Source organism: Sceloporus occidentalis, unplaced genomic scaffold, assembly GCF_023333645.1.
Source record: "Sceloporus occidentalis isolate IW3139 unplaced genomic scaffold, rSceOcc1.0.p SCAF_20, whole genome shotgun sequence".
In the NCBI taxonomy this organism is placed as follows: Eukaryota; Metazoa; Chordata; class Lepidosauria; order Squamata; family Phrynosomatidae; genus Sceloporus; species Sceloporus occidentalis.
The window spans coordinates 9,361,231-9,387,620 of record NW_028317000.1 but is presented as its reverse complement, the minus strand read 5'-3'; the positions used below and the strand labels follow the sequence as shown (position 1 = coordinate 9,387,620).

General features: G+C 46.8%; 1 protein-coding gene across 3 annotated transcripts in view; it reads left to right on the top strand.

The window, feature by feature from the left end:
- Positions 1-26,384, top strand: part of MUC1 (mucin 1, cell surface associated) — a 42,758-nt gene extending 16,374 nt beyond the window's left edge. For 2 of the 3 annotated variants that reach the window (XM_089482812.1, XM_089482810.1), the window contains exons 7-27: positions 445-512; positions 1,035-1,180; positions 1,401-1,666; positions 2,587-2,654; positions 3,177-3,322; positions 3,543-3,808; positions 4,729-4,796; positions 5,319-5,464; positions 5,685-5,950; positions 6,870-6,937; positions 7,254-7,399; positions 7,620-7,885; positions 8,805-8,872; positions 9,189-9,334; positions 9,555-9,820; positions 11,618-11,685; positions 11,983-12,128; positions 12,406-12,507; positions 13,709-13,845; positions 14,456-14,602; positions 23,711-26,384. In XM_089482812.1, coding sequence (XP_089338938.1) covers positions 445-512; positions 1,035-1,180; positions 1,401-1,666; positions 2,587-2,654; positions 3,177-3,322; positions 3,543-3,808; positions 4,729-4,796; positions 5,319-5,464; positions 5,685-5,950; positions 6,870-6,937; positions 7,254-7,399; positions 7,620-7,885; positions 8,805-8,872; positions 9,189-9,334; positions 9,555-9,820; positions 11,618-11,685; positions 11,983-12,128; positions 12,406-12,507; positions 13,709-13,845; positions 14,456-14,602; positions 23,711-23,779 — 3,069 coding nt within the window. In that variant the 3' untranslated portion in view covers positions 23,780-26,384. The remainder of the gene's footprint in view (positions 1-444; positions 513-1,034; positions 1,181-1,400; positions 1,667-2,586; positions 2,655-3,176; positions 3,323-3,542; positions 3,809-4,728; positions 4,797-5,318; positions 5,465-5,684; positions 5,951-6,869; positions 6,938-7,253; positions 7,400-7,619; positions 7,886-8,804; positions 8,873-9,188; positions 9,335-9,554; positions 9,821-11,617; positions 11,686-11,982; positions 12,129-12,405; positions 12,508-13,708; positions 13,846-14,455; positions 14,603-23,710) is intronic. The other variant, XM_089482811.1, reaches the window with a different exon arrangement.
- The last annotated feature ends 6 nt before the right edge of the window (positions 26,385-26,390 follow it).

Here is a 26,390-nt window from a genome sequence, read left to right as displayed (position 1 = left end):
GTTCCTCTGGGTGCTCCTTTGAAGAGGAAGCACCAAAAAGAGGCCACCTTTGCCATTTCCCCACTCAGGCATTCCAAAAGACCAGATGCAGTGCTGCAGCAGAGGGAGGACAGGAGGTCATTGCTACGTTTAAGTGCTCCCAAAATGCTCTCATCACTCTACTCAGACAAGATGATGGTTTCCTTGTTGATAAGAGTTAATGTACAGTACATGCATTGACCCAAGGATACATCTACCCAGAGTTTTGGGGCCATTTTTGGACTAAAATTTCTAGAGTTATACATGAGTATTGTAATTACAGAAATAAATAACATAACCAAACAGAAAAACATTCCTTAGCCCATAACCCCAACATAACCACTCCTCTACAATGCCAATCTGTAGAGGAAAAAAGCAAAACAACTAACTGATCCAGCGTGTACTGCCTTTTCTTTCCTTCCACAGTATCAAGCAGTTTATAATTGTTCAGCCTGCGAGAATGACTACGTTGGATATCGTGTGAATGAATTCAGGTATGGAAGCAAGGGTCAATAATAATAATAATAGAAAACCCTACACTTTACTCTTAAAACTCATTAAGTGCTGTTTGACTCTAAAGCAGTGGTTCCCAACCCTCCTAATGCCGCAACCCTTTAATACAGTTTCTCATGTTGTGGTGACCCAAACCCCTGAAATTATTTTCGTTGCTACTTCATAACTGTAATTAAATAGGTGTTTTCCAGTAGTCTTAGGTGACCCCCATGAAAGGGTCCTTCGACGTCCAAAGGGGTCCCGAGCCACAGGCTGGGAACCACTGCTCTAGAGCAACTCACATGTGTTCCCAAGGGTAAGTTGGTCACTCTGAAGTCAGGGCAGAAGAGTGGAAAGGAACATTACTGGCTATTGCAAATGCTCTATGGTAGTTAACCTTGCGATGGCAGGATCTGAACTTGGAGCCTTCTGCCTGCAAAGCAGATGCTCTGCCGCTGAGGTCTGGGACTCTGTGTGACTCTCTGGATTCTTTAACACTCTCTCCTCTCTTGCAAACGACATAGGAATGGCTCCGTGGTGGCAGACACACAGATATACTTCCGGAAGAATTCTAACACCACCAGCCATCATTTTCTGAGTGTGGCGGAAGATAGTTTGAAGAATGCATCACATGAGGCTCTGAAGGGCCTGAATCTGACAGATGTCACAGGTGAAGGGTTTATTGAGGAGGGCTGTCCCTGCGTTAGTGGCCACCGTCAGGGGAGGTTTGGGTGGGATCCACATGGACACCAAAGCCGCCACTCCCTCACGTCAGCTGATCCCCAGTTCATAGCTATCAGGATCAGAATTGCACAAGGGAGGAAGGTTTGCAGAGTATATGGAGTAAGAAGAACAGCTGAGGTTACATCTGAGATTCCTTCCAACCACAGCGCAGAGCGTGTCCCCCACGCCGTCGACAGACTTACAATCCACCACGTCCGGCCACTCCGAGGCCACCTCACCAGCCCTCCCGCCATCCCCTCACACCACTTCCAAGACTACGCAGGAGCCACCCATAGGTCCCACGCCAACTCCCCAAGAACAACGTGTGAAGATCTCTCTCAGTTTCCGCATCACCAATAGGGTTTTCAATGACAGCTTGTCGAATCGATCCAGTGAGGCTTTCCAGGAGCTGGAAAGGACCATTGGGGAAGTGGTAAGTGCTGCACCTATGAACCAGCTGGTGGGTGTGAATGGGAGATGGAAGGGTACTGGTTGACAAAAAGACCATTGAAACAACCTTTCTGAGAATTTTACACTTTAGGTGTAGTAGCATCTCTTGCAGTTCCTTTCCGCACCACTGCCAAGGCGCCATTAGCGCCCTGGAGCGGAGCGATGACGTCTCTTGTTTGCCGTGTCATTTAGATGCGGCTCACAAGGCACGTCATCGGCGTGTATGGCTTATGAACGAGTGTGCGCCAAAATGGCACCCAGAGAGTGCAGAGTGTGCGGACGCTCCACTCTCCCGAGCCCTAATTTTGGCCCCAGGGCACCGCAAAGCAGCAGTCTGTACCGGGCCTATGTTAGCAGTGATCATAGCCTCTAAGTTTAATAGGATATCTTTACCTGATTTTTAATCCAGAAAAACTGAGAAACAAATACCAATGTCTCATTCAAATCCATTGAAACCCAGTTCCTCTGGGTGCTCCTTTGAAGAGGAAGCACCAAAAAGAGGCCACCTTTGCCATTTCCCCACTCAGGCATTCCAAAAGACCAGATGCAGTGCTGCAGCAGAGGGAGGACAGGAGGTCATTGCTACGTTTAAGTGCTCCCAAAATGCTCTCATCACTCTACTCAGACAAGATGATGGTTTCCTTGTTGATAAGAGTTAATGTACAGTACATGCATTGACCCAAGGATACATCTACCCAGAGTTTTGGGGCCATTTTTGGACTAAAATTTCTAGAGTTATACATGAGTATTGTAATTACAGAAATAAATAACATAACCAAACAGAAAAACATTCCTTAGCCCATAACCCCAACATAACCACTCCTCTACAATGCCAATCTGTAGAGGAAAAAAGCAAAACAACTAACTGATCCAGCGTGTACTGCCTTTTCTTTCCTTCCACAGTATCAAGCAGTTTATAATTGTTCAGCCTGCGAGAATGACTACGTTGGATATCGTGTGAATGAATTCAGGTATGGAAGCAAGGGTCAATAATAATAATAATAGAAAACCCTACACTTTACTCTTAAAACTCATTAAGTGCTGTTTGACTCTAAAGCAGTGGTTCCCAACCCTCCTAATGCCGCAACCCTTTAATACAGTTTCTCATGTTGTGGTGACCCAAACCCCTGAAATTATTTTCGTTGCTACTTCATAACTGTAATTAAATAGGTGTTTTCCAGTAGTCTTAGGTGACCCCCATGAAAGGGTCCTTCGACGTCCAAAGGGGTCCCGAGCCACAGGCTGGGAACCACTGCTCTAGAGCAACTCACATGTGTTCCCAAGGGTAAGTTGGTCACTCTGAAGTCAGGGCAGAAGAGTGGAAAGGAACATTACTGGCTATTGCAAATGCTCTATGGTAGTTAACCTTGCGATGGCAGGATCTGAACTTGGAGCCTTCTGCCTGCAAAGCAGATGCTCTGCCGCTGAGGTCTGGGACTCTGTGTGACTCTCTGGATTCTTTAACACTCTCTCCTCTCTTGCAAACGACATAGGAATGGCTCCGTGGTGGCAGACACACAGATATACTTCCGGAAGAATTCTAACACCACCAGCCATCATTTTCTGAGTGTGGCGGAAGATAGTTTGAAGAATGCATCACATGAGGCTCTGAAGGGCCTGAATCTGACAGATGTCACAGGTGAAGGGTTTATTGAGGAGGGCTGTCCCTGCGTTAGTGGCCACCGTCAGGGGAGGTTTGGGTGGGATCCACATGGACACCAAAGCCGCCACTCCCTCACGTCAGCTGATCCCCAGTTCATAGCTATCAGGATCAGAATTGCACAAGGGAGGAAGGTTTGCAGAGTATATGGAGTAAGAAGAACAGCTGAGGTTACATCTGAGATTCCTTCCAACCACAGCGCAGAGCGTGTCCCCCACGCCGTCGACAGACTTACAATCCACCACGTCCGGCCACTCCGAGGCCACCTCACCAGCCCTCCCGCCATCCCCTCACACCACTTCCAAGACTACGCAGGAGCCACCCATAGGTCCCACGCCAACTCCCCAAGAACAACGTGTGAAGATCTCTCTCAGTTTCCGCATCACCAATAGGGTTTTCAATGACAGCTTGTCGAATCGATCCAGTGAGGCTTTCCAGGAGCTGGAAAGGACCATTGGGGAAGTGGTAAGTGCTGCACCTATGAACCAGCTGGTGGGTGTGAATGGGAGATGGAAGGGTACTGGTTGACAAAAAGACCATTGAAACAACCTTTCTGAGAATTTTACACTTTAGGTGTAGTAGCATCTCTTGCAGTTCCTTTCCGCACCACTGCCAAGGCGCCATTAGCGCCCTGGAGCGGAGCGATGACGTCTCTTGTTTGCCGTGTCATTTAGATGCGGCTCACAAGGCACGTCATCGGCGTGTATGGCTTATGAACGAGTGTGCGCCAAAATGGCACCCAGAGAGTGCAGAGTGTGCGGACGCTCCACTCTCCCGAGCCCTAATTTTGGCCCCAGGGCACCGCAAAGCAGCAGTCTGTACCGGGCCTATGTTAGCAGTGATCATAGCCTCTAAGTTTAATAGGATATCTTTACCTGATTTTTAATCCAGAAAAACTGAGAAACAAATACCAATGTCTCATTCAAATCCATTGAAACCCAGTTCCTCTGGGTGCTCCTTTGAAGAGGAAGCACCAAAAAGAGGCCACCTTTGCCATTTCCCCACTCAGGCATTCCAAAAGACCAGATGCAGTGCTGCAGCAGAGGGAGGACAGGAGGTCATTGCTACGTTTAAGTGCTCCCAAAATGCTCTCATCACTCTACTCAGACAAGATGATGGTTTCCTTGTTGATAAGAGTTAATGTACAGTACATGCATTGACCCAAGGATACATCTACCCAGAGTTTTGGGGCCATTTTTGGACTAAAATTTCTAGAGTTATACATGAGTATTGTAATTACAGAAATAAATAACATAACCAAACAGAAAAACATTCCTTAGCCCATAACCCCAACATAACCACTCCTCTACAATGCCAATCTGTAGAGGAAAAAAGCAAAACAACTAACTGATCCAGCGTGTACTGCCTTTTCTTTCCTTCCACAGTATCAAGCAGTTTATAATTGTTCAGCCTGCGAGAATGACTACGTTGGATATCGTGTGAATGAATTCAGGTATGGAAGCAAGGGTCAATAATAATAATAATAGAAAACCCTACACTTTACTCTTAAAACTCATTAAGTGCTGTTTGACTCTAAAGCAGTGGTTCCCAACCCTCCTAATGCCGCAACCCTTTAATACAGTTTCTCATGTTGTGGTGACCCAAACCCCTGAAATTATTTTCGTTGCTACTTCATAACTGTAATTAAATAGGTGTTTTCCAGTAGTCTTAGGTGACCCCCATGAAAGGGTCCTTCGACGTCCAAAGGGGTCCCGAGCCACAGGCTGGGAACCACTGCTCTAGAGCAACTCACATGTGTTCCCAAGGGTAAGTTGGTCACTCTGAAGTCAGGGCAGAAGAGTGGAAAGGAACATTACTGGCTATTGCAAATGCTCTATGGTAGTTAACCTTGCGATGGCAGGATCTGAACTTGGAGCCTTCTGCCTGCAAAGCAGATGCTCTGCCGCTGAGGTCTGGGACTCTGTGTGACTCTCTGGATTCTTTAACACTCTCTCCTCTCTTGCAAACGACATAGGAATGGCTCCGTGGTGGCAGACACACAGATATACTTCCGGAAGAATTCTAACACCACCAGCCATCATTTTCTGAGTGTGGCGGAAGATAGTTTGAAGAATGCATCACATGAGGCTCTGAAGGGCCTGAATCTGACAGATGTCACAGGTGAAGGGTTTATTGAGGAGGGCTGTCCCTGCGTTAGTGGCCACCGTCAGGGGAGGTTTGGGTGGGATCCACATGGACACCAAAGCCGCCACTCCCTCACGTCAGCTGATCCCCAGTTCATAGCTATCAGGATCAGAATTGCACAAGGGAGGAAGGTTTGCAGAGTATATGGAGTAAGAAGAACAGCTGAGGTTACATCTGAGATTCCTTCCAACCACAGCGCAGAGCGTGTCCCCCACGCCGTCGACAGACTTACAATCCACCACGTCCGGCCACTCCGAGGCCACCTCACCAGCCCTCCCGCCATCCCCTCACACCACTTCCAAGACTACGCAGGAGCCACCCATAGGTCCCACGCCAACTCCCCAAGAACAACGTGTGAAGATCTCTCTCAGTTTCCGCATCACCAATAGGGTTTTCAATGACAGCTTGTCGAATCGATCCAGTGAGGCTTTCCAGGAGCTGGAAAGGACCATTGGGGAAGTGGTAAGTGCTGCACCTATGAACCAGCTGGTGGGTGTGAATGGGAGATGGAAGGGTACTGGTTGACAAAAAGACCATTGAAACAACCTTTCTGAGAATTTTACACTTTAGGTGTAGTAGCATCTCTTGCAGTTCCTTTCCGCACCACTGCCAAGGCGCCATTAGCGCCCTGGAGCGGAGCGATGACGTCTCTTGTTTGCCGTGTCATTTAGATGCGGCTCACAAGGCACGTCATCGGCGTGTATGGCTTATGAACGAGTGTGCGCCAAAATGGCACCCAGAGAGTGCAGAGTGTGCGGACGCTCCACTCTCCCGAGCCCTAATTTTGGCCCCAGGGCACCGCAAAGCAGCAGTCTGTACCGGGCCTATGTTAGCAGTGATCATAGCCTCTAAGTTTAATAGGATATCTTTACCTGATTTTTAATCCAGAAAAACTGAGAAACAAATACCAATGTCTCATTCAAATCCATTGAAACCCAGTTCCTCTGGGTGCTCCTTTGAAGAGGAAGCACCAAAAAGAGGCCACCTTTGCCATTTCCCCACTCAGGCATTCCAAAAGACCAGATGCAGTGCTGCAGCAGAGGGAGGACAGGAGGTCATTGCTACGTTTAAGTGCTCCCAAAATGCTCTCATCACTCTACTCAGACAAGATGATGGTTTCCTTGTTGATAAGAGTTAATGTACAGTACATGCATTGACCCAAGGATAGCTACGTCTACCCAGAGTTTTGGGGGCATTTTTGGACTAAAATTTCTACACTTATACATGAGTATCCTAATTACATAAATAAATATCATAAACAAACAAACATTCCTTAGCCCATAACCCTAACATAACTGCTCCTCTACAATGCCAATCTGTAGGGTAAAAAGCAAAACAACTAATTGATGCAGCGTGTACTGCCTTTTCTTTCCTTCCACAGTATCAAGCAGTTTATAATTGTTCAGCCTGCAAGAATGACTACGTTGGATATCGTGTGAATGAATTCAGGTACGGAAGCAAGGGTCAATAATAATAATAATAGAAAACCCTACACTTTACTCTTAAAACTCATTAAGTGCTGTTTGACTCTAAAGCAACTCACATGTGTTCCCCGGGGTAAGTTGGTCACTCTGAAGTCAGGGCAGAAGAGTGGAAAGGAACATTACTGGCTATTGCAAATGCTCTATGGTAGTTAACCTTGCGATGGCAGGATCTGAACTTGGAGCCTTCTGCCTGCAAAGCAGATGCTCTGCCGCTGAGGTCTGGGACTCTGTGTGACTCTCTGGATTCTTTAACACTCTCTCCTCTCTTGCAAACGACATAGGAATGGCTCCGTGGTGGCAGACACACAGATATACTTCCGGAAGAATTCTAACACCACCAGCCATCATTTTCTGAGTGTGGTGGAAGATAGTCTGAAGAATGCATCACATGAGGCTCTGAAGGGCCTGAATCTGACAGATGTCACAGGTGAAGGGTTTATTGATGAGGGCTGTCCCTACGTTAGTGGCCACCGTCAGGGGAGGTTTGGGTGGGATCCACATGGACACCAAAGCCGCCACTCCCTCACATCAGCTGATCCCCAGTTCATAGCTATCAGGATCAGAATTGCACAAGGGAGGAAGGTTTGCAGAGTATATGGAGTAAGAAGAACAGCTGAGGTTACATCTGAGATTCCTTCCAACCACAGCGCAGAGCGTGTCCCCCACGCCGTCGACAGACTTACAATCCACCACGTCCGGCCACTCCGAGGCCACCTCACCAGCCCTCCCGCCATCCCCTCACACCACTTCCAAGACTACGCAGGAGCCACCCATAGGTCCCACGCCAACTCCCCAAGAACAACGTGTGAAGATCTCTCTCAGTTTCCGCATCACCAATAGGGTTTTCAATGACAGCTTGTCGAATCGATCCAGTGAGGCTTTCCAGGAGCTGGAAAGGACCATTGGGGAAGTGGTAAGTGCTGCACCTATGAACCAGCTGGTGGGTGTGAATGGGAGATGGAAGGGTACTGGTTGACAAAAAGACCATTGAAACAACCTTTCTGAGAATTTTACACTTTAGGTGTAGTAGCATCTCTTGCAGTTCCTTTCCGCACCACTGCCAAGGCGCCATTAGCGCCCTGGAGCGGAGCGATGACGTCTCTTGTTTGCCGTGTCATTTAGATGCGGCTCACAAGGCACGTCATCGGCGTGCATGGCTTATGAACGAGTGTGCGCCAAAATGGCACCCAGAGAGTGCAGAGTGTGCGGACGCTCCACTCTCCCGAGCCCTAATTTTGGCCCCAGGGCACCGCAAAGCAGCAGTCTGTACCAGGCCTATGTTAGCAGTGATCATAGCCTCTAAGTTTAATAGGATATCTTTACCTGATTTTTAATCCAGAAAAACTGAGAAACAAATACCAATGTCTCATTCAAATCCATTGAAACCCAGTTCCTCTGGGTGCTCCTTTGAAGAGGAAGCACCAAAAAGAGGCCACCTTTGCCATTTCCCCACTCAGGCATTCCAAAAGACCAGATGCAGTGCTGCAGCAGAGGGAGGACAGGAGGTCATTGCTACGTTTAAGTGCTCCCAAAATGCTCTCATCACTCTACTCAGACAAGATGATGGTTTCCTTGTTGATAAGAGTTAATGTACAGTACATGCATTGACCCAAGGATAGCTACGTCTACCCAGAGTTTTGGGGGCATTTTTGGACTAAAATTTCTACACTTATACATGAGTATCCTAATTACATAAATAAATATCATAAACAAACAAACATTCCTTAGCCCATAACCCTAACATAACTGCTCCTCTACAATGCCAATCTGTAGGGTAAAAAGCAAAACAACTAATTGATGCAGCGTGTACTGCCTTTTCTTTCCTTCCACAGTATCAAGCAGTTTATAATTGTTCAGCCTGCGAGAATGACTACGTTGGATATCGTGTGAATGAATTCAGGTACGGAAGCAAGGGTCAATAATAATAATAATAGAAAACCCTACACTTTACTCTTAAAACTCATTAAGTGCTGTTTGACTCTAAAGCAACTCACATGTGTTCCCCGGGGTAAGTTGGTCACTCTGATGTCAGGGAAGAAGAGTGGAAAAGAACATTACTGGCTATTGTAAATGCTCTATGGTAGTTAACCTTGCGATGGCAGGATCTGAACTTGGAGCCTTCTGCCTGCAAAGCAGATGCTCTGCCGCTGAGGTCTGGGACTCTGTGTGACTCTCTGGATTCTTTAACACTCTCTCCTCTCTTGCAAACGACATAGGAATGGCTCCGTGGTGGCAGACACACAGATATACTTCCGGAAGAATTCTAACACCACCAGCCATCATTTTCTGAGTGTGGTGGAAGATAGTCTGAAGAATGCATCACATGAGGCTCTGAAGGGCCTGAATCTGACAGATGTCACAGGTGAAGGGTTTATTGATGAGGGCTGTCCCTACGTTAGTGGCCACCGTCAGGGGAGGTTTGGGTGGGATCCACATGGACACCAAAGCCGCCACTCCCTCACGTCAGCTGATCCCCAGTTCATAGCTATCAGGATCAGAATTGCACAAGGGAGGAAGGTTTGCAGAGTATATGGAGTAAGAAGAACAGCTGAGGTTACATCTGAGATTCCTTCCAACCACAGTGCAGAGCGAGTCCCCCACGCCGTCAACAGACTTACAATCCACCACGTCCGGCCACTCCGAGGCCACCTCACCAGCCCTCCCGCCATCCCCTCACACCACTTCCAAGACTACGCAGGAGCCACCCACAGGTCCCACGCCAACTCCCCAAGAACAACGTGTGGAGATCTCTCTCAGTTTCCGCATCACCAATAGGGTTTTCAATGACAGCTTGTCGAATCGATCCAGTGAGGCTTTCCAGGAGCTGGAAAGGACCATTGGGGAAGTGGTAAGTGCTGCACCTATGAACCAGCTGGTGGGTGTGAATGGGAGATGGAAGGGTACTGGTTGACAAAAAGACCATTGAAACAACCTTTCTGAGAATTTTACACTTTAGGTGTGGTAGCATCTCTTGAAGACTTCCAGTCTTCTCTCTCCCTAAACATCTATTAAAAGTTTTTGAATCAAAAAATGATAAAGACACCCCATTGTTTCTTCTGATGAAGCATTTCTTCTGGCCGTGAATTCAGTTCTTAGTTCCAAGGAATTTGAACCATTAATACATTCAAGGTAACCTGAGGTTTACCTTTAAATATAACATAAGGGTTCTAAGACTTGCAAAATCCTCTGGACTCTGGAGGGTATTAGGGCAGCCAGGAACAACTCGTTCATGCCTCGGTCCACCAACTTGTTAGAGGCCTTCCCTTCATGTTGCAGATATATCTGCTGAGCTTTATCCTCTTCTCCACTGCCATTGCATGTCTTGTTTAGACTGTAAACCTGAGTTTAGGGAACTGGCAAATTAATGATTAGCAAGCTGGCCTCAGACCCTTCTTGGCTCATGGGCAGGTTACTCTAAATAAATAAATACTGTACCTACTTCACTATAAATTGACCTCGTGTATACGTTGAGAGCAGGGTTTGGGGCCAAAATTATGGATTTTAATATGACCTGTGGATAAGTCTGGGGGAAAAGGTTGGGGTGTGTGAAAGAAAACAATGACAAAGAACTGACAAAATTCCACCAGGCATATCTGTTTGTGCTCATCCAAAAGGCTGGATGGAGACGGGTGCTATTGTAAATGGTGGCTATGCAATGTGTAGGAGAGGTGACAAGGCACAGGTGGGGCTATGAAAACACTCATATCAAGAAGGATGAAAAGGCAAAACGGGGAAAATGGTGACATAGGGGCTGTACAGATGAGAAGAAAGGGGCAGCCCTCCTCCGGATTGTTGTCGCAGCAGCCGCACAGGCACGACAACGATCCGTTCCAAAAAGGAGCTGCAAAACGCGTCTCCTTTCTGCACCACTGCCAAGGCGCCATCAGAGCCCTGAAGCGGCGCACTGACTTCTCTTGTTTGCTGCATCATTTGAATGTGGTTGACAAGGCATGTCATCGGTGTGCATGGCGTTTGAACGTATGTGTGCCAAAATGGCACCCAAAGAGTGCAGAGTGTGCAGACGCTCCACTTTCCCGAGCCCTAATTTCAGCCCCAGGCCACTGCAAAGCAGCAGTCTGTACTGGGTGTATGTTAGCAGTGATCATAGCCTCTAAGTTTAATGGGATATCTTTGTCTGATTTTTAATCTAGAAAAACTGAGAAATATATACAAATGTCTCATTCAAATCCTTTTAAGCCCAGTTCCCCTGGGTGCTCCTTTTAAGAGGAAGCGCCAAAGAGAGGCCACCTTTGCCATTTCTCCACTCAGTCATTCCAAAAGACCAGATGCAGTGCTGCAGCAGAGGGAGGACAGGAGGTCATTGCTACGTTTAAGTGCTCCCAAAATGCTCTCGCCACTCTACTCAGACAAGATGATGGTTTCCTTGTTGATTAGAGTTAATGTACAGTGCACACATTGACATATAAGGATATGTCCACCCAGGGTTTTGGGGCCATTTTGGGACTAAAATTTCTAGACTTATATATGAGTACTGTAATTACATAAATAAATAACATAAACAAACAAACAAACATTCCTTAGCCCATACCCCAACATAACTGCTCCTCCACAATGCCAATCTGTAGGGAAAAAAGCAAAACAACTAACTAATCCAGCATGTACTGCCTTTTCTTTCCTTCCACAGTATCAAGCAGTTTATAATTGTGCAACCTGTGAGAAAGACTACGTTGGATATCTTGTGAATGACTTCAGGTACGGGAGCAGGGGTAAATAATAATAATAATAATAATAATAATAATAATAATAATACTCTACATTTTACTCGTAATACTCATTAAGTGCTGCTTAACACTAAAGCAATTCACATGTGTTCCCCGGGGTAAGTTGGTCTCTCTGATGTCAGATGCTCTATGGTAGTTCACCTTGCGATGGCAGGATCTGAACTTGGAGCCTTCTGCCTGCAAAGCAGATGCTCTGCCGCTGAGGTCTGGGACTCTGTGTGACTCTCTGGATTCTTTAACACTCTCTCCTCTCTTGCAAACGACATAGGAATGGCTCCGTGGTGGCAGACACCCAGATAAACTTCCGGAAGAACCCTAACACTGCCAGCCGTCAGTTTCCTAGTGTGGTGGAAGATAGTCTGAAAAATGCATCAAATGAGGCTCTGAAGGGCTTGAAACTGACAGATGTCACAGGTGAAGGGTTTATTGATGAGGATGGGGCTGGTAGCATCACAGGGCAATCCCTAAGTTAGGAGACATCTCATGACTGAGGAAATGTGGTAATATGGCATCTAAAAATGATTCAAGGAAGGGTTGGGTGGGAATCAAGTGACCTCCAAAGCCATCAGTACCTCACCTTATCTGATACCCAAGCCACAGCTTTAAGAATCAGAACTGCACAATGGTGGAAGCTTTACAGAGTATATGGAGTAAGAAGAGCAGCTGAGGTTACATCTGACATTTCTTTCAGCTACAGCCAAGAACAATCCCCCCACGCCCTCCTCTACAACCATCCACTCTGAGGACACTTCCAGCCACACCACCTCCAAGACAACGCAGAAGCCAAACACAAGTAAGTTAGGTCTGAAAGAGACAGGCCGAAAGCACGGTGCTGATATTAGGGTTCTGGAGCACGCAGCATCTGCACACTCTGGAACCCTAACATGTATGGACGCTGCCATCTTTATGTGGTGCCGTTCATATGTGGCACTTGTGCATGATGCAAGCGTGGCACCACGGCCGCACTATCGGGCGCTGCGCTTCATCTTGGATGTGTTGCAGTGAGCCAATGGCGCATTGGTGATGTTATTCCTGCACACCAAAAGGAACCCGTTTTGATCCGGAGAGATGGCACGCAGTTTGCCTGCTGTGGCATCCCTCCAAAGGAAAACTGGGTGCCTCCAGCCCACACCTTTAGGGCCATCTGGAGAGCCCCTTACTTATCATAGGGTTTTCTTAGCAAGACTTGTTGATTAGTACTTGAAAATAAAAAATAAACAATTTTTGTTTATTACTACTTGAAAAGTTGTAGCCCACTATCGAGGGTGGGAGATAGGGTTCCCAAATCCCAAGGACTGTACCTGTCGCTCCTATCAATGAAGGGAGGAGGCAGATAGATCTTGATCTATCTATCCTGCCTACAGTGCTTTGGCTTTTCCCCATACTGAGCCAGACAGATGTCCTTATATTTTTACAAATGTCCTTATATGTCATGGCTAGTTTCCCAGGTTTAGGGCACCTTCCTTGGCTGTGTGCCAAAAAGACCGCCAGTGATTTCAACTCAAAATCAAAAAGAGAGGGCAAGGAGGGAGGTTATACCTTGAGTTAACACAGCCCACTAATGTTTCTTGAGTGTCCAGCTTAGTTCTCCAGTCACTGTCAGCTGCCCATCCTGCCCACTGTCATGGCAGATGAAATTTTAGAAGAAAGTGGGTAGTGTCTCAAATGTATTTAGGAAGGATTGAGGATTGAAAATGAAAATTTTTGCATTCTTCACTATACACAAGTGCACACACATTGCATACATATACATAAAGAGAGATCATGCTGCCAACTTTTTTCTTTTAGTTGGTCTCTAAGGTGCTACATGATCTCTCTACATAGTGATTCAACAGACTAACACAGCTATTTCTTTGACTACATAAAGATATTTAGAGAAATGAAAATAAAATATACAGAATCCTGTCACTAGTAGAACACACTGTGCAAAGGAACGGCTTCATTTCCTTGACACTAGCACTTACAGGCTACTGATATTTCCTTTTCCTCTTTAGCAACAACAGTCTCTCCAGAAAGTCTTCCCAGTACTTCTAGTTCTTCTGCATCTGATGTTGTTCCAGGCTGGGGCATTGCTCTCCTTGTTTTAGTTTGCATTATTCTGCTCATAGCCCTTGTTGCCCTCCTGCTGCTGGTGAGTAACTCATCCCTATTTGTCAAAATCAGACCTATACCACTTTTGATTCACAAGATCCATACGTACATCCCTCGGGTGAGACCAACATCTAGCAAAAGAAAATACTATAGAGAGCTGCCTAATGGCTCTCTAGAGAAATGTCTGTCTCAGGTTTGCCTCCATTTGGAAGGCCACATGATCCCTTCCCCTTGACTTTGATATAGGTTTATCTCAGTACTCTATATAAATAGGAAAACATCAAAAACATGTGCATATCTAGACAGAAATGAATGTACTTCTCTTGCACACACATATTTTTAATTTAATTTAATTTAATTTAATTGCTGCCTGATTTTTTTTTTGTTGGGGGAGGAGGAAGGGAGACTGTAAATAAAAAGAAAGGAGGAAGAGGAGCAGTGGCAGAAGGGTGGTGGCTGTAGTGGCAACAGTTTTGTGGTACTTATTCTCAAGTCAGCATGAGATTCAACATGGCAGCTTAAAATACCCCTGAAGCTGATTACAGCAGTTGTTCCACCAGTTTTAAAAATGAAGGGTCCTCTTCATCTCTCTGTCTCCCACTGGCCCAGTCTACATGTTTTCACTCTTCCTCTTCTTTGCTTCCTCCCAGATCATCTACTGGTGTCGACGGCATCATCGAGGCAGTCTGAATCTACTCAGTTCCCGAGACTCCTACCACCCCATGAATGAGTACCCAACATACCACACGCACGGGAGGTATGCTGCTCCCAGCAGCAAGCAAAATCCTTACAATGAGGTCAGTAGAACTCTCCTCCTTTATTCCCATCTATCATGCACCTTTTCTCTTTCTCTTTTTCACACATATACACATTAGGAGCCACCCCTGCCTGGTGTCACCTGGTGAAGGGGGGGTCTGTTGGGGCTGCTATGGGGGCAGCATCAGCAGCACGCTCGGCTGTTTCCTTTGCTGGAGCTGCAAATGTCTCCTTGTGAAGAGGCCTCCACCCTCATGGCAAGCCTAGAGACAGGTGCTTGGCCTTCTCTTTTGCTGCAGATGTTGCATGAAGAGGCCTCCACTGCCGCAGAAAAAGCTAGGAGGGGTGCAGTAGGAGGAGGGCCTAGCTTCATGTCACCCTTCTTCTGGGGTGTCACCTGGTGCAGTCCATATCCCCTGCAGCCTCCTAGTGACACCACTGCTGGGGGCTATCCTTTATTGCAACAAGGAGAAATGCAAAAAGGTTCACACTAAGCAACAACAACAACAAAGTAATGAGTAAATGGTAGTAGGCAGAGAAAAGTAATAATGCCACCAATTATTACATTATTTTGCCCCTCACCCCTCCACCCCAATAATGCATTACAGGTAATGTTCTTACTTGTAATGAATTACTTCCAATTCTTTTAATCTTATGGATGACACCCCTGCCAACCGGAGTTGGAAGGGAAACCACAAGCCTCTAGCATCTTGCCCATCATGAATCTTGACTATATACACCTCAATCTCTCTGTCCTCCTCTATATATAACTGGACACTTTGTCTTAAAACAACAACTGACATTATGCCAGATGCCAGCTCAAGGTAAGGCTTCCTCTCAGTGTGCTGCCATCCCTGCCACTTTACCTAGCAGCTCCCAGGCTTCAGTGGTTTGCAACTTATAGGAGATTATCGCACTGCGTTCTGAGAACGTTCCTATCATCACGTGATGAGAATGTTCCTGGAACAGATATTACTGCATTAGTAAACTAGAACGTGATCAGAACGTGATCAGAACTGCATTTTACCGCACAGCGAAACCGTTCTCAGAACGGTTTGCTGTATTACGTTTTGTGGGCTGTGTTCTGATGACGTCGCCACTCAGAGGTTGGACGGCTCGGGAGAGGCGCTGCTCCCAGGAAAGAGGAAAAAGGGAGGCTTGGCTTACTGAAATCCCTCACCTCCCTTCCCCATAGGAATCAATCCAAAAACGGAGCTTAAAGAGCAGAGAGCCCTATGGGTCTTCATCTGAGGAGGCAGAGCTTGCTTGGCTATGGGGATGTCCTGCCATCTCTCCCTCTCCCCTCTTTCCCCATAGAAATCAATCCAAAAACGGAGCTTAAAGAGCAGAGAGCCCTATGGGTCTTCATCTGAGGAGGCAGAGCTTGCTTGGCTATGGGGATGTCCTGCCATCTCTCCCTCTCCCCTCTTTCCCCATAGAAATCAATCCAAAAACGGAGTTTAAAATCTCTCCCAGATGCAGACCCAGAGGGCTTGCCTCTGCTCCTTTTAAACTCAGTTTTTGGATTGATTTCTATGGGGAAGGGAGGTGGGGGATTTCAGTAAGCCTAGGGACTCTGGCCGGGAGAGTGCTTCTCAGCCTCACTGAGAAGTCTTCCCTCCGAAGATTCTCTTGGGAGGAAAGGAAGGCAAGCATCCCCCCCCCCCATCTTGTCTTCCCTCCGAAGGGAGTCCGAGGATTCTCTTGGGAGGGAAGGAAGGCAAGCCCCTATAAAACGCTGGGGCTTCATATGCTGGCATATGTTTGAAGAAAATAGGATAAAACCTATGTAACTTGATGGGCCAAGGGCAGAGTCCCCTCCTTGGCAGCCTGGGCTTTAAGGGAGCTCCACGGAGGTCCCTTCAAGCGGAGGGAAAGGGAGGGGACTGGACCAAGGGGAGAGCCCCTGCAGCCATTGCAGCTCTTTAAACCGGTTAGAAAAGAAGAGTCCTCTGCTGTCATCCCATTTCCTCCTGTGTGTGTGCATGTAATGTGTGCCTTCAGGTTGTGAGCTTCCCTCCCCGCTTTAACTCTTGTCTGGCTCTTTGCTATGGAATTCTGGGAGTTGTTTGCTTGCTTTTGTGTGGTGCTCCAAACAGAGGAGCTTTTGTGGGTTCCCTCCTGGAGGGAAGGAGGAGAAGGTCCTGGGCATCCCTGCCTCCTGCATTGTGACAGCACAGGAGCCCCACTGGACATGACACTAGAGGCCCCCGCAGAAGCAGCCAGACCCTCTCCCTCTTGCTCTCTGCTCTGGCCCCCCTGTTTCCCTCTCTCTTTCTCTCTCTTTCCCTTCTTTCCTCTTCTCTCACTTGTCCCAACTTTCCTCCCTTCCCTCCCTCCTTCTTTCCCCCCTCACACACACACACCTTCCCTCACTGCAGTCGCTCGCCTGCCTGCCTCCCTCCCTGCCTGTCATTCTTTCAGCCAATCAGGAGACGGAGGAATGAGAGAACGGATTTGAGAACAGATAAGAATATCGCACACACTTCTGTTGGAACGTTCTCATCACGTTTCAGCTCTCTGGGAACACATTCATATCTGTACCCTCCTGGAACACATTTGGAACACATTTAAGCGTTCTGAGAACCCGATTGGAACACATACGTGCGGTATACTCAAATGCGTTCCGTTCTCATCACGGGATGAGAACGTTCTCAGAACCCAGTGCGATAATCTCCATAGACTCCTTTTACCTTACATTTCATATGGCTTAAAGTTACAGAATGGGGTGGAATAAGACCACCTGTTCTCCTCTCTGACAGACAGCTGCCCCTTGCGAAAGCTTGGTGTGACTGTTGTGCCAGGGTAAACCCAGCCTGAGTCTATTTCATATTTGGGGAGGCAATAGATAAGAGGACAGCGAGATTCAAAAGATGAGGCTAAAGAATGCCATCTCCACCACCTCAACTCTGTTCTTCCCCCCATTCCTTCCTGACAAAGCTGGCCACATCTGTTCTGTTCCATACACAACTCCGCTGAACAAACACTAGGAGACTGAGCAAATATTTGGCTCCATATCTGTGGGCCTTGGGAATCTAGGCGAAAAGAGGGAGGGAGAAAGGGAATCAGTCTTGGCCCAAATAGTCCTCTATAACAATTGCATTCTCCTCAGCCCTTCACTCCCTTAAAATTTTTACCAAGCAGAATTCATCTGGTTAAGAGTGACAGTAAGGTTTCCCACACTGGCATTGTGCCCTGTTTGCCCTTGGTGGGGGTAGCGCCTTGGCTGGACTGGCCACTCCCCGAAACCGTGACCTGGCACTGTTTACACATGACATTGAGTTGCTTGTAATGTTTCTGGCCGCTCTCCAAGTTTGTCTCCCCACCAAAGCAGCTGGCTGCTCCCATGGCCTGAACCTGTGTCAAAGTCTAGGCAACACATGCAGGACATTTGGTTATCATAGAGAAAGAATTTGATCCTATGGGATGCCATGTGTCGCTGTCTTTTTTCCCATGAAAAGGGGAAGAGGGAGAAGCATTCATTTATTTATCTGAAAGAAAACTCAACAATGCCTCCATGCTCTTTGCGTCTCATGCTCTATGGTTGCCAGACTGAAAACTGGAGAGGGCTCCCATGCCTTTAAGGTTGTGTAGAAAAGGTGATTTCAGGAGATGTTGCTTATTATCTGGTTGTGTGACAAGCAACACTTGCTGGAATTCCCTCTTCTACACAACTGTAAAAGGCTTCAATGTAGTCACTATCTATCTATCTATCTATCTATCTATCTATCTATCTATCTATCTATCATCTATCTATATCCCACCTATCCCCCAAAGTGGGACCCAAGGTGGCTAACTACATATCACCAGTGGGGTGCAAACCGCACTGTGTGACACCCAGAAGAGAGGTGACACTTGATTGAACCATCATCTCCCCATTTCCAGTTGCTCCGTCCTGAGTTCCTCTCCAGGAGCAGGAGAACAGCGTGCATGGCTCCACCCTGGGCTTTTACCCAGGGGAAGAAGCCCAGGATGGAACAGAGGAACAGAAAATTAATTGGGAAGGAATGGAGTATTGTGGAAAAGGACATGGCTGGGTGGCTAGAATCCTGAACAGAACTGGAAGCCAGAAAATGGCACTGTAGAGAAGGAGCCAGAGGTGCGCGCCTCTAGCTCCTCCTCCCAGCCTCTCCCAGATAGTTGGAGGCCGGGGAAAGGGTGGAGGGAGGAGGAATGACCAGTGTGTGTGAGTTGCTCCTCCCCAAAGACCTTTTCCGGCCTCCAGCTATCTCCAGAGACACAGCTGGGGGCAGGGAAAGGTCCATGAGGAGGAGCAACCGTGGTGTGCCGGCTGCTGGGCCCCTCCATGGGCCCTTCCCCACCCAGGGCTTCCCCTGGAGAGAGACCTCTGGGTGAAGAAGGGCTTGGGGGACCAAGAACGGCAGGGTGCTGGCTCCTGGGCCCCTCCATGGGCCCTTCCCCACCCAGGGCTCCCCCTGGAGAGAGAGCTCTGGGTGTAGAAGGGCCTGCGGAGCCCAAGAATGGCAGCGTGCCAACTCCTGGGCCCCTCCATGGGCCTTTCCCTACCCAGAACACCCTCCCTAGAGAGCCCGTTGGGGGTCAGAAAAGGCCTGGGAAGAAGAGGACAGGCTGCGTGCCCAGTCCTCTTCTTCCCCACTTGCCTTTGCTGACCCCCAATGGGCTCCAGAAAGCCTGTTGTGGTCAGGAAGGGTCCGGTAAAAGGAGGACTGGACTTGTGCCCATGGGTCCGCCCCCCCATGGGCCTTTGATGACCCACAACTAGCCCTCAAGGGACAGTTGTGGGTCAAAAAAGGTCTGTGGGGGGGTGGACTGGGCCCGTGCCCATGGCTCTGCCCCTGCCGGGGCCTTTGGTGACCCACAGGGCGGGGGGGGGGGGGAGAAGCCCTGCCTGGGAAGCCCCAGCCCTGGGGGTGGGAGCCCCGCTCCTGGGGCCAGAAGTCCTGTCCCCACCACACAGCCCCATCCTGGGGGGCAGAAGCCCCACCCCAGCACGCAAACCTATAAAGGTTTGCCATCACTGGCATAGTGCTTAAGAGGCATCAATATTGGCAGCACAGATGGGGGTATCAACTAAGCTTTGTAGAGGAATACTAACTGTATGATATATAAGAAATAATAATAATAATAATAACAACTTTCCCTTTTCCCAAAACTTGGACTCAGAGAATCTTACAAGATTAAAAAAACAGTATGATTAAAAACATAGAAAAGTGTACATTAAAACAAAATTAAATTATTACAACATTAAAACAGATTGCATGTACCTGATGCCCTGGTATTTTGGACAGAGCTTGGTAAAAGTACCTTTTTGGATTACAACTCCAAGAATCTCCCAGCCAGTGCAGTACAAAGAAGGAGCCTTTTTGATCACTGACCTTGTAGGTTTTTATTCTACTCTTATGGGAAGGTGTGAAACTGAGGATAATATAGTAAAGATATTATTGACCTGTCTTCCAATAACATGGGTAAATTCTGTCATCCTTGTGGGTTTAATTTGTAGCCTGATATGAGTATGGCCTTCACTCTGTCTTACAGTTGGGCTGCCTTTATTTGCTCAGCCTCTCCGTTCCAACCTTTGTATCATGCAAACAGGTACATTTGTTTTTCTGTATGCACGTGATTACACACACACACACACACACACACACACACACACTATGTGACAAAGCAGCTCCTGATAGTATCCTGAGGACAAGAGGCCCAAAGTGGTTTTTCATGGAGCCTGGTAGCAGCTGGCACAACCCCATGAAAGAAATTTGGAAACATTCAATTTGGAAACTTTTACGTAGAAAGTTGCTCTGCTCTTTTTTCCACACATCAGTATTAGTTTTCAGAGTATCTCACACCCCTCATCCCATGGCGATGCTCATTTTAAGAACTTTAAAAGACTGTTATGAAATGGGTTAAATTGAAGGACATGCAGGCACAGATGCATATTACACCTATCCTGCCCTCCAACTGTCTGGATTTGCGAAAGACAATCCTCTGTGGTCCAACTTTTCCAGCTGCTTTAAAAAATATTCCAGTTTCTTCCTCCTCCTCCCACTTTCCTCTTTTGTCCTTAGCTTATTTCAGTTGCTATAAGTTGAGTTCAAAGTACAAAAGTAGTTTGTACTCAGTTCACACAGCAGGAGGGAGAGGAGAATAGGGACAAAATTTTGCCCTTCTTGGTAGGCTGGGGCAAAAGCCTCTGCTAGCTTGTGTATTCTTCCTCCTTAGTAACTTTTGCCATATTGGCAACACCTCTCCCAGTGAAATGTTGGAGGGTATGTGCCAATACACATTTTTTCAGTTGCTGTGGCTAAATATGTTCAGGATCTTCCTCTACAATAGCTCCTAGTGCTTTTCACTAAGTGTATACTCATGTATAAATCTAGAAATTTTAATTAAAAATGGACACAAAAAATCCAAGTGGACTTATCCACGGGTTAATGTAAGTACTGTACGTTAATACTTATTTAAAAAGGAACCATCCCCTTGTCCTGGAAGCACTGACCTCCACTCTAATCTCTCATCCATCCAGTCTTTACTATGAGTACAAGCAGTTACTTCTACTGGAATTTTGTAAGTTCTTGGCAATGAGCTCATTCCCACTATGGTTTAAACAGGATCGTGTCAAATCGCGATCCGGTTTAAACCACCATGGTTCCCATTTAGGAACTGATTTGGAACTGACTTGGAAAGGGGGCCATAGTTTCCCCCCCACTTAACTCGCGTCAAAAAGACGCTGGGTTTTTCTGCTCCAATAAGTTGATTCAGCCCAATGGGGAGCCAGGGCAGATTCAAATCTGCCCTGGCAGCCCATCTCCGCCCCAGCTATGGCTCTCTCCATCCTCACAGCCATACTTCCTTCCTTCTTTTTCTCCTCCTTTCTCCTTCCCTCTGCTGGCCTTCCTTCCTGCCTGGCTTGCTGCTGGTGGTTTTGTGGGGCCCGACAGTGACAGCTGTCAGGGCTCAGTGCTGGCCCTCTCATCCAGTCGTTGCCGTCGTCCTCCTCCTCCTCCTCCATCTGATCTCGGCCAGATCCTTCTCCGCTGCCTGGCCTCCTTCCCCTTCTCCACCCAGGTAGGCCTATCCTAGAAGGCGGTCAAGGCGGAGGAGAGAGGCAGGCCTGGAGGATGGAGGACGCCTTCTCCACCACCTGCCCCAGCGTGCGTGCCTTCATCCTCTTGGCCTACCTCTCTCCCCTCTTTGCGGGGCCCCAGCGGCGGCAGGGGCTGTCAGTGCTTGGAGGATGGAGGTACAACATCTGAGAAACAAATTGTTATGGGGTGTGGGTATTTTTGAATATTCATTTATTGCTTCCCTGTCCAATATCCCCTGTCCAATATTATTGCTTCCCTGTCCAATATTACACAGAGACCTTTCCTCTTGCCTAGCAAGTCTCCCAAAACTGAAGAACTTGTACCCTCATCTCCTTCCTAGAGATAACCTGTGAAAAATGGAAGCTCAGGGCTAAACCCTGAAAATTGGCAACCCCAGTGGCTTCTGATTTTAGCACATGGCCCCAGGGAATTTTAATTTTTACCAATGATCACTGGTGGCTACCATGTCAGCAGAGTTGTAAATCCATCCTGGGCTTTAACATGTATTAAAAGAAAGCTATGCAAGATGCTGAACTTATCACTGGTTATCAAATTATCATTTCATCTGTAAGCAGTTTTCTGAAAACTGGACTGGTCAAAACACTTTCAAAATACAGTGATATTAATCTTAATTTATGAGGCCTAAATACATCTTGCATAGCTTCCTAAACACCAGATAACATCTGATCTTGGAAGCTGAGCAGGGCCATGCCTAGTTAGTTCTTGAATGAAGGACAGCCAAGGAAAACCCTGTTCTAGTAGGTGCTATATTCCATCTCTAAATTTACCCATGCTGTGTATTGATTGTTAGTCTGACAAATCAGCCTGCAAAGCGATCTTGTAGCACCTTTGAGACTAACTGATAGAAAGAAGCTAGGAGCATGAGCTTTGGTAGACACAAGTCTACTTTTTCAGATGCACGGAACTCTTGGAAGAAGCATTCACTTTTCTGTTTCTTTGCTGCTGTTCAAGGCTAATAAAGAAAAGAAAAGTTGGTGAAGCGAGAACCAGATCATAAAATTTTAGAATTTGAAGGGGACTTTTAGAGGTCATCTAAGCCAACCCCAGCTCATCTTGGAACTGTTAACATCTTTGTTCTTTGGCCTTTGATTAAATACATCTGGGACAGACCACTTCTTGATAGTCTGTCCCACTGTCAAATAGCTTTCTCCTGCTAATGACTAACCCAAATCAGCTAGGAAATGTTTTTTTCAGACCACTGTCCTTGGAATCTTCCAGAGACCATGCTGGCTGGAGGATTCTGGGAGTTGTCATCCCAAAATGTAATTTTTCCAAGTTCTGGTTCATAGAATCATAGAATCATAGAGTTGGAAGAGACCGCAAGGGACATCCAGTCCAACCCCCTGCCATGCAGGAAATCCAAATCAAAGCATCCCGACAGATGGACATCCAGCCTCTGTTTAAAGACCTCCAAAGAGATTCCACTACTGTCAAACTGCCCCTTAATCTTCTTTTCTCTAGGCTAAAATAAACCATCTCTTAGATGTCAGTGAGGCAGCAGCAAGGCTGACCTGGCCCGATACATTTTGCTTCTACTCCATGTATTATTATTATTATTATTATTAACTTACATCTCACCTTTCTCCCACTACAGGGACATAAGGCATGCAATAATCAGTCTGAGCATAAGTCAACTGAAATGCTTTCCAACCCATGTGCAGACCCCACAACTGACCCTATTAGTAGGGATAATCCAAATTAATACTCTGTTCAGAGAGCAAAAGGAGTTTGCCCTCAGCTCAGCCAGATGGAGAAGATGGGGAAGAATCTTGTCCTTCTCAGTAGACTCAACCAAAAGCAAATTGCTGCATGTGTGCTTTTCCTCATGAAGAACTTTTGCCATCTTGACCACACTCTGATGTTGCTTTGCCACACACATCCCATTTTTATTTGTGACATGTTGAAGGTCATGCAGACAGTGGGATAATCCTCCACTAAGCCAGGTGTGCCATGAGGCACACTCTTCCAATCCCTTTTTGCCACCCCTCCAGCTTCTGCCACTTGACACAACTACCTTACTATTCCCTTGAACTGACAGTCTCCTTTCTGTTTCTTCCACAGACTCTTCCTAAAAACGGCACCAGTCCCTTCTCCTACACCAATCCTGCAATGGCCAACGACAACCTTTAGGGGGCATGCTTACTACAGATGGACTTGGGGGTGGTGGGTCGGCTAGGTGGCAGAACCTGGCTGGTCCAGGGGGATTTCAAATGGCACTGATGGCAGAAATTGATGGCCTGGATCTTATTGAGTCAACACTTATGTCATTCTCATTGTTTCCATGGGTCTACTCTAGTTGGGATTCCCATTAGGAGTCACATGTCAGAGTTCTTGTGATAAATATGGGGAAGATCAGCACAGGAAGCAGCCACATGCAGGTGTGAAAACAGCCGATTGCTCTCTCACCAAAAGTAAAGTAAATTGCCTAAGTAATGTCGGAACGTTTTGACAATGGGAAGAGTCATTTGGAGCAGCAGAAAACAAGCTTGCTTCATCCTTAATATGATACCTCTTCAAATACTTAAACAGAGCTATGTCTATGTTTGTGAGTTTTATCTATTTGGTGATTATGGATGTACTATAGAAATCCCCTCCTCTCCCTATCAGGACCTTTTGAGTGAGCAAATAGTACTAAACAGTGAGAACTAGTCACAGTGAGAACTAGTCACTATTTGCAAAGCTGTCTACATCTCTGAAATGCAGATTGTAACATGATGAGCCAATTGAATTCCATGTCACAGGAATCTTACCATGGCCCAAAAAGATCAGGATGGTACTTTGGAATGCTGGATAAATTAATGAGGAATTGATGGAAGAAAGCAAATTAGATGCAAATATCCAAGGTTTGAGTTTCCAGCTGGTACAAAGACCAACTCCCCCAATGAGCACTGCTTCTTTTTATTTCTTCCCTTTGCCCTTCCTAATAGTGATTTTACACTGATGTTGCATAGAATGTATCAGGACGTATATTTATTGCCTTCTGCATAAAGTGGAAGAAGATGTGTCATATTTGGGATATCTGGAGCTGTGCCTCTTCTTGTGATGCTGATTTTAAAAAAGAAATCCCGATGTCAGGGGAGGGCAGAGGGCAACCTTTGAAATGGCAACTCTCCAAGCCTTGCTCTTCACACTCCTGGTGCTTACAATGAGCAAGGCTTTAGGTTTGGACCACTTCTTTGTTCTGTAGAAAATTCCTTCCCCCATTGCAGGAGGCAACAAAGTGAGATACTGTGGTGGAGTGTGGCTCCATGTCAATGGGGAGAGAAAGAGAAAGAATGTGTGTAAATCCATTAGGGGCTGTAGTCTGAATTTTGAGGGGGCTATCCAAGGTAAGGCACCTTATCCTCAAAATAGGTTCTGCACCTTGGAAAAATTCTTTAAAGCTCACACTAGAACCCAAAGGTGACCCACTGATCCACAGAGATAGAAATCACCAACAACCACTGCTAAGGTATGTCTGGATTATAGAATCATAGAATCATAGAAGTTGGAAGGGGCCACAAGGGCCATCCAGTCCAACTCCATTCTGCCATTCAGGAACTCACAATCAAAGCACCCCTGACAGATGGCCATCCAGCCTCTGTATAGAGACTCCCTAAAGAAGGAGACTCCACCACCCTCCAAGGGAGTTTGTTCTACTGTCAAACAGCCCTTACTATCAGGAAGTTCCTCCTAATGTTGAAGTGGAATCTCTTTTCCTGTAGCTTGCATCCATTGTTCTGGGTCCTGTTCTCTGGAGCAGCAGAAAAAAAGCTTGCTCCCTCCTCAATATGACACACCCTCAAATACTTGAACAGGGCTATCACTGTGCCACTTCTACATTGCTTCCGGAGGAGCCAAACCAGGACGCATGAAGGAACAAAATGAAAAATATTAAATTTAAGCACACCGGGATGGGGAGAAGGATTTTCTGAATCATAACAAAGGGGCAATGCAAGGATGCCCAATGCAGGGGCAACAAGCCTTGGGTATTTGGCCACTTGTCCCTCTTGATGTACAGTGCTGTATGTATGCCCAGTGTCTGTCCTGGGCCTGCTAAACTAGCCAGCATGTCCTCAGGCGCCATAGCAGACACTGGCACTTGGTCGAGGTGGAAAGAAGGTTCAAGGGCCAACTTTAGCTTGCTTATTATGTACACAGGTGGGAGGGCAGAATCTTGGTCTTTCCCTCAGGTAGCAAAATGTCTTGAGTCAACCCTCACGTGCGGCATTGCAAGATGTTGCTGAGCTGCAATTTTTAATATTCCTCACTGTTGGCTTTGCTGGGTAGGGATGATGGGAGTTGGATACTTACATCTGGTGGGCCACATAGTCCCCAAAAGACATACATTCCTATTGAGACCTTAGGAAAAATCCCCCTTTTTGGACCGCAGTCCCCCAGTGGGGGATTCTTGGACTTGCAGTCCAAAACTAGGAACCTTTTTGAAATTCCACTCTACCTACACATAAAATTCAGTCCAAGTGCTCCCAGTGGGCCAGTGATTTCCCTGGGAAATACTTAGTGGGAAGTTGTTTTGGAATCCAGAATTTTTCTAGTAGCCTTTCTCTGCATCTCCAGTTGCTTAAAATCAGGGGACAGATCTGTGAGTCATATATATAAGATTCTTTCGTCTAACCTTATTGAAGGGTGAGGCTCAGGAGGCAAAGAGGGAGCGGCCGGGAGGGATGGAGAGCTGTTCAATCCTTGAAATATTACTTATTTATAACTTTTCACAATAAAGGCAACTGTGACGATATTGAGG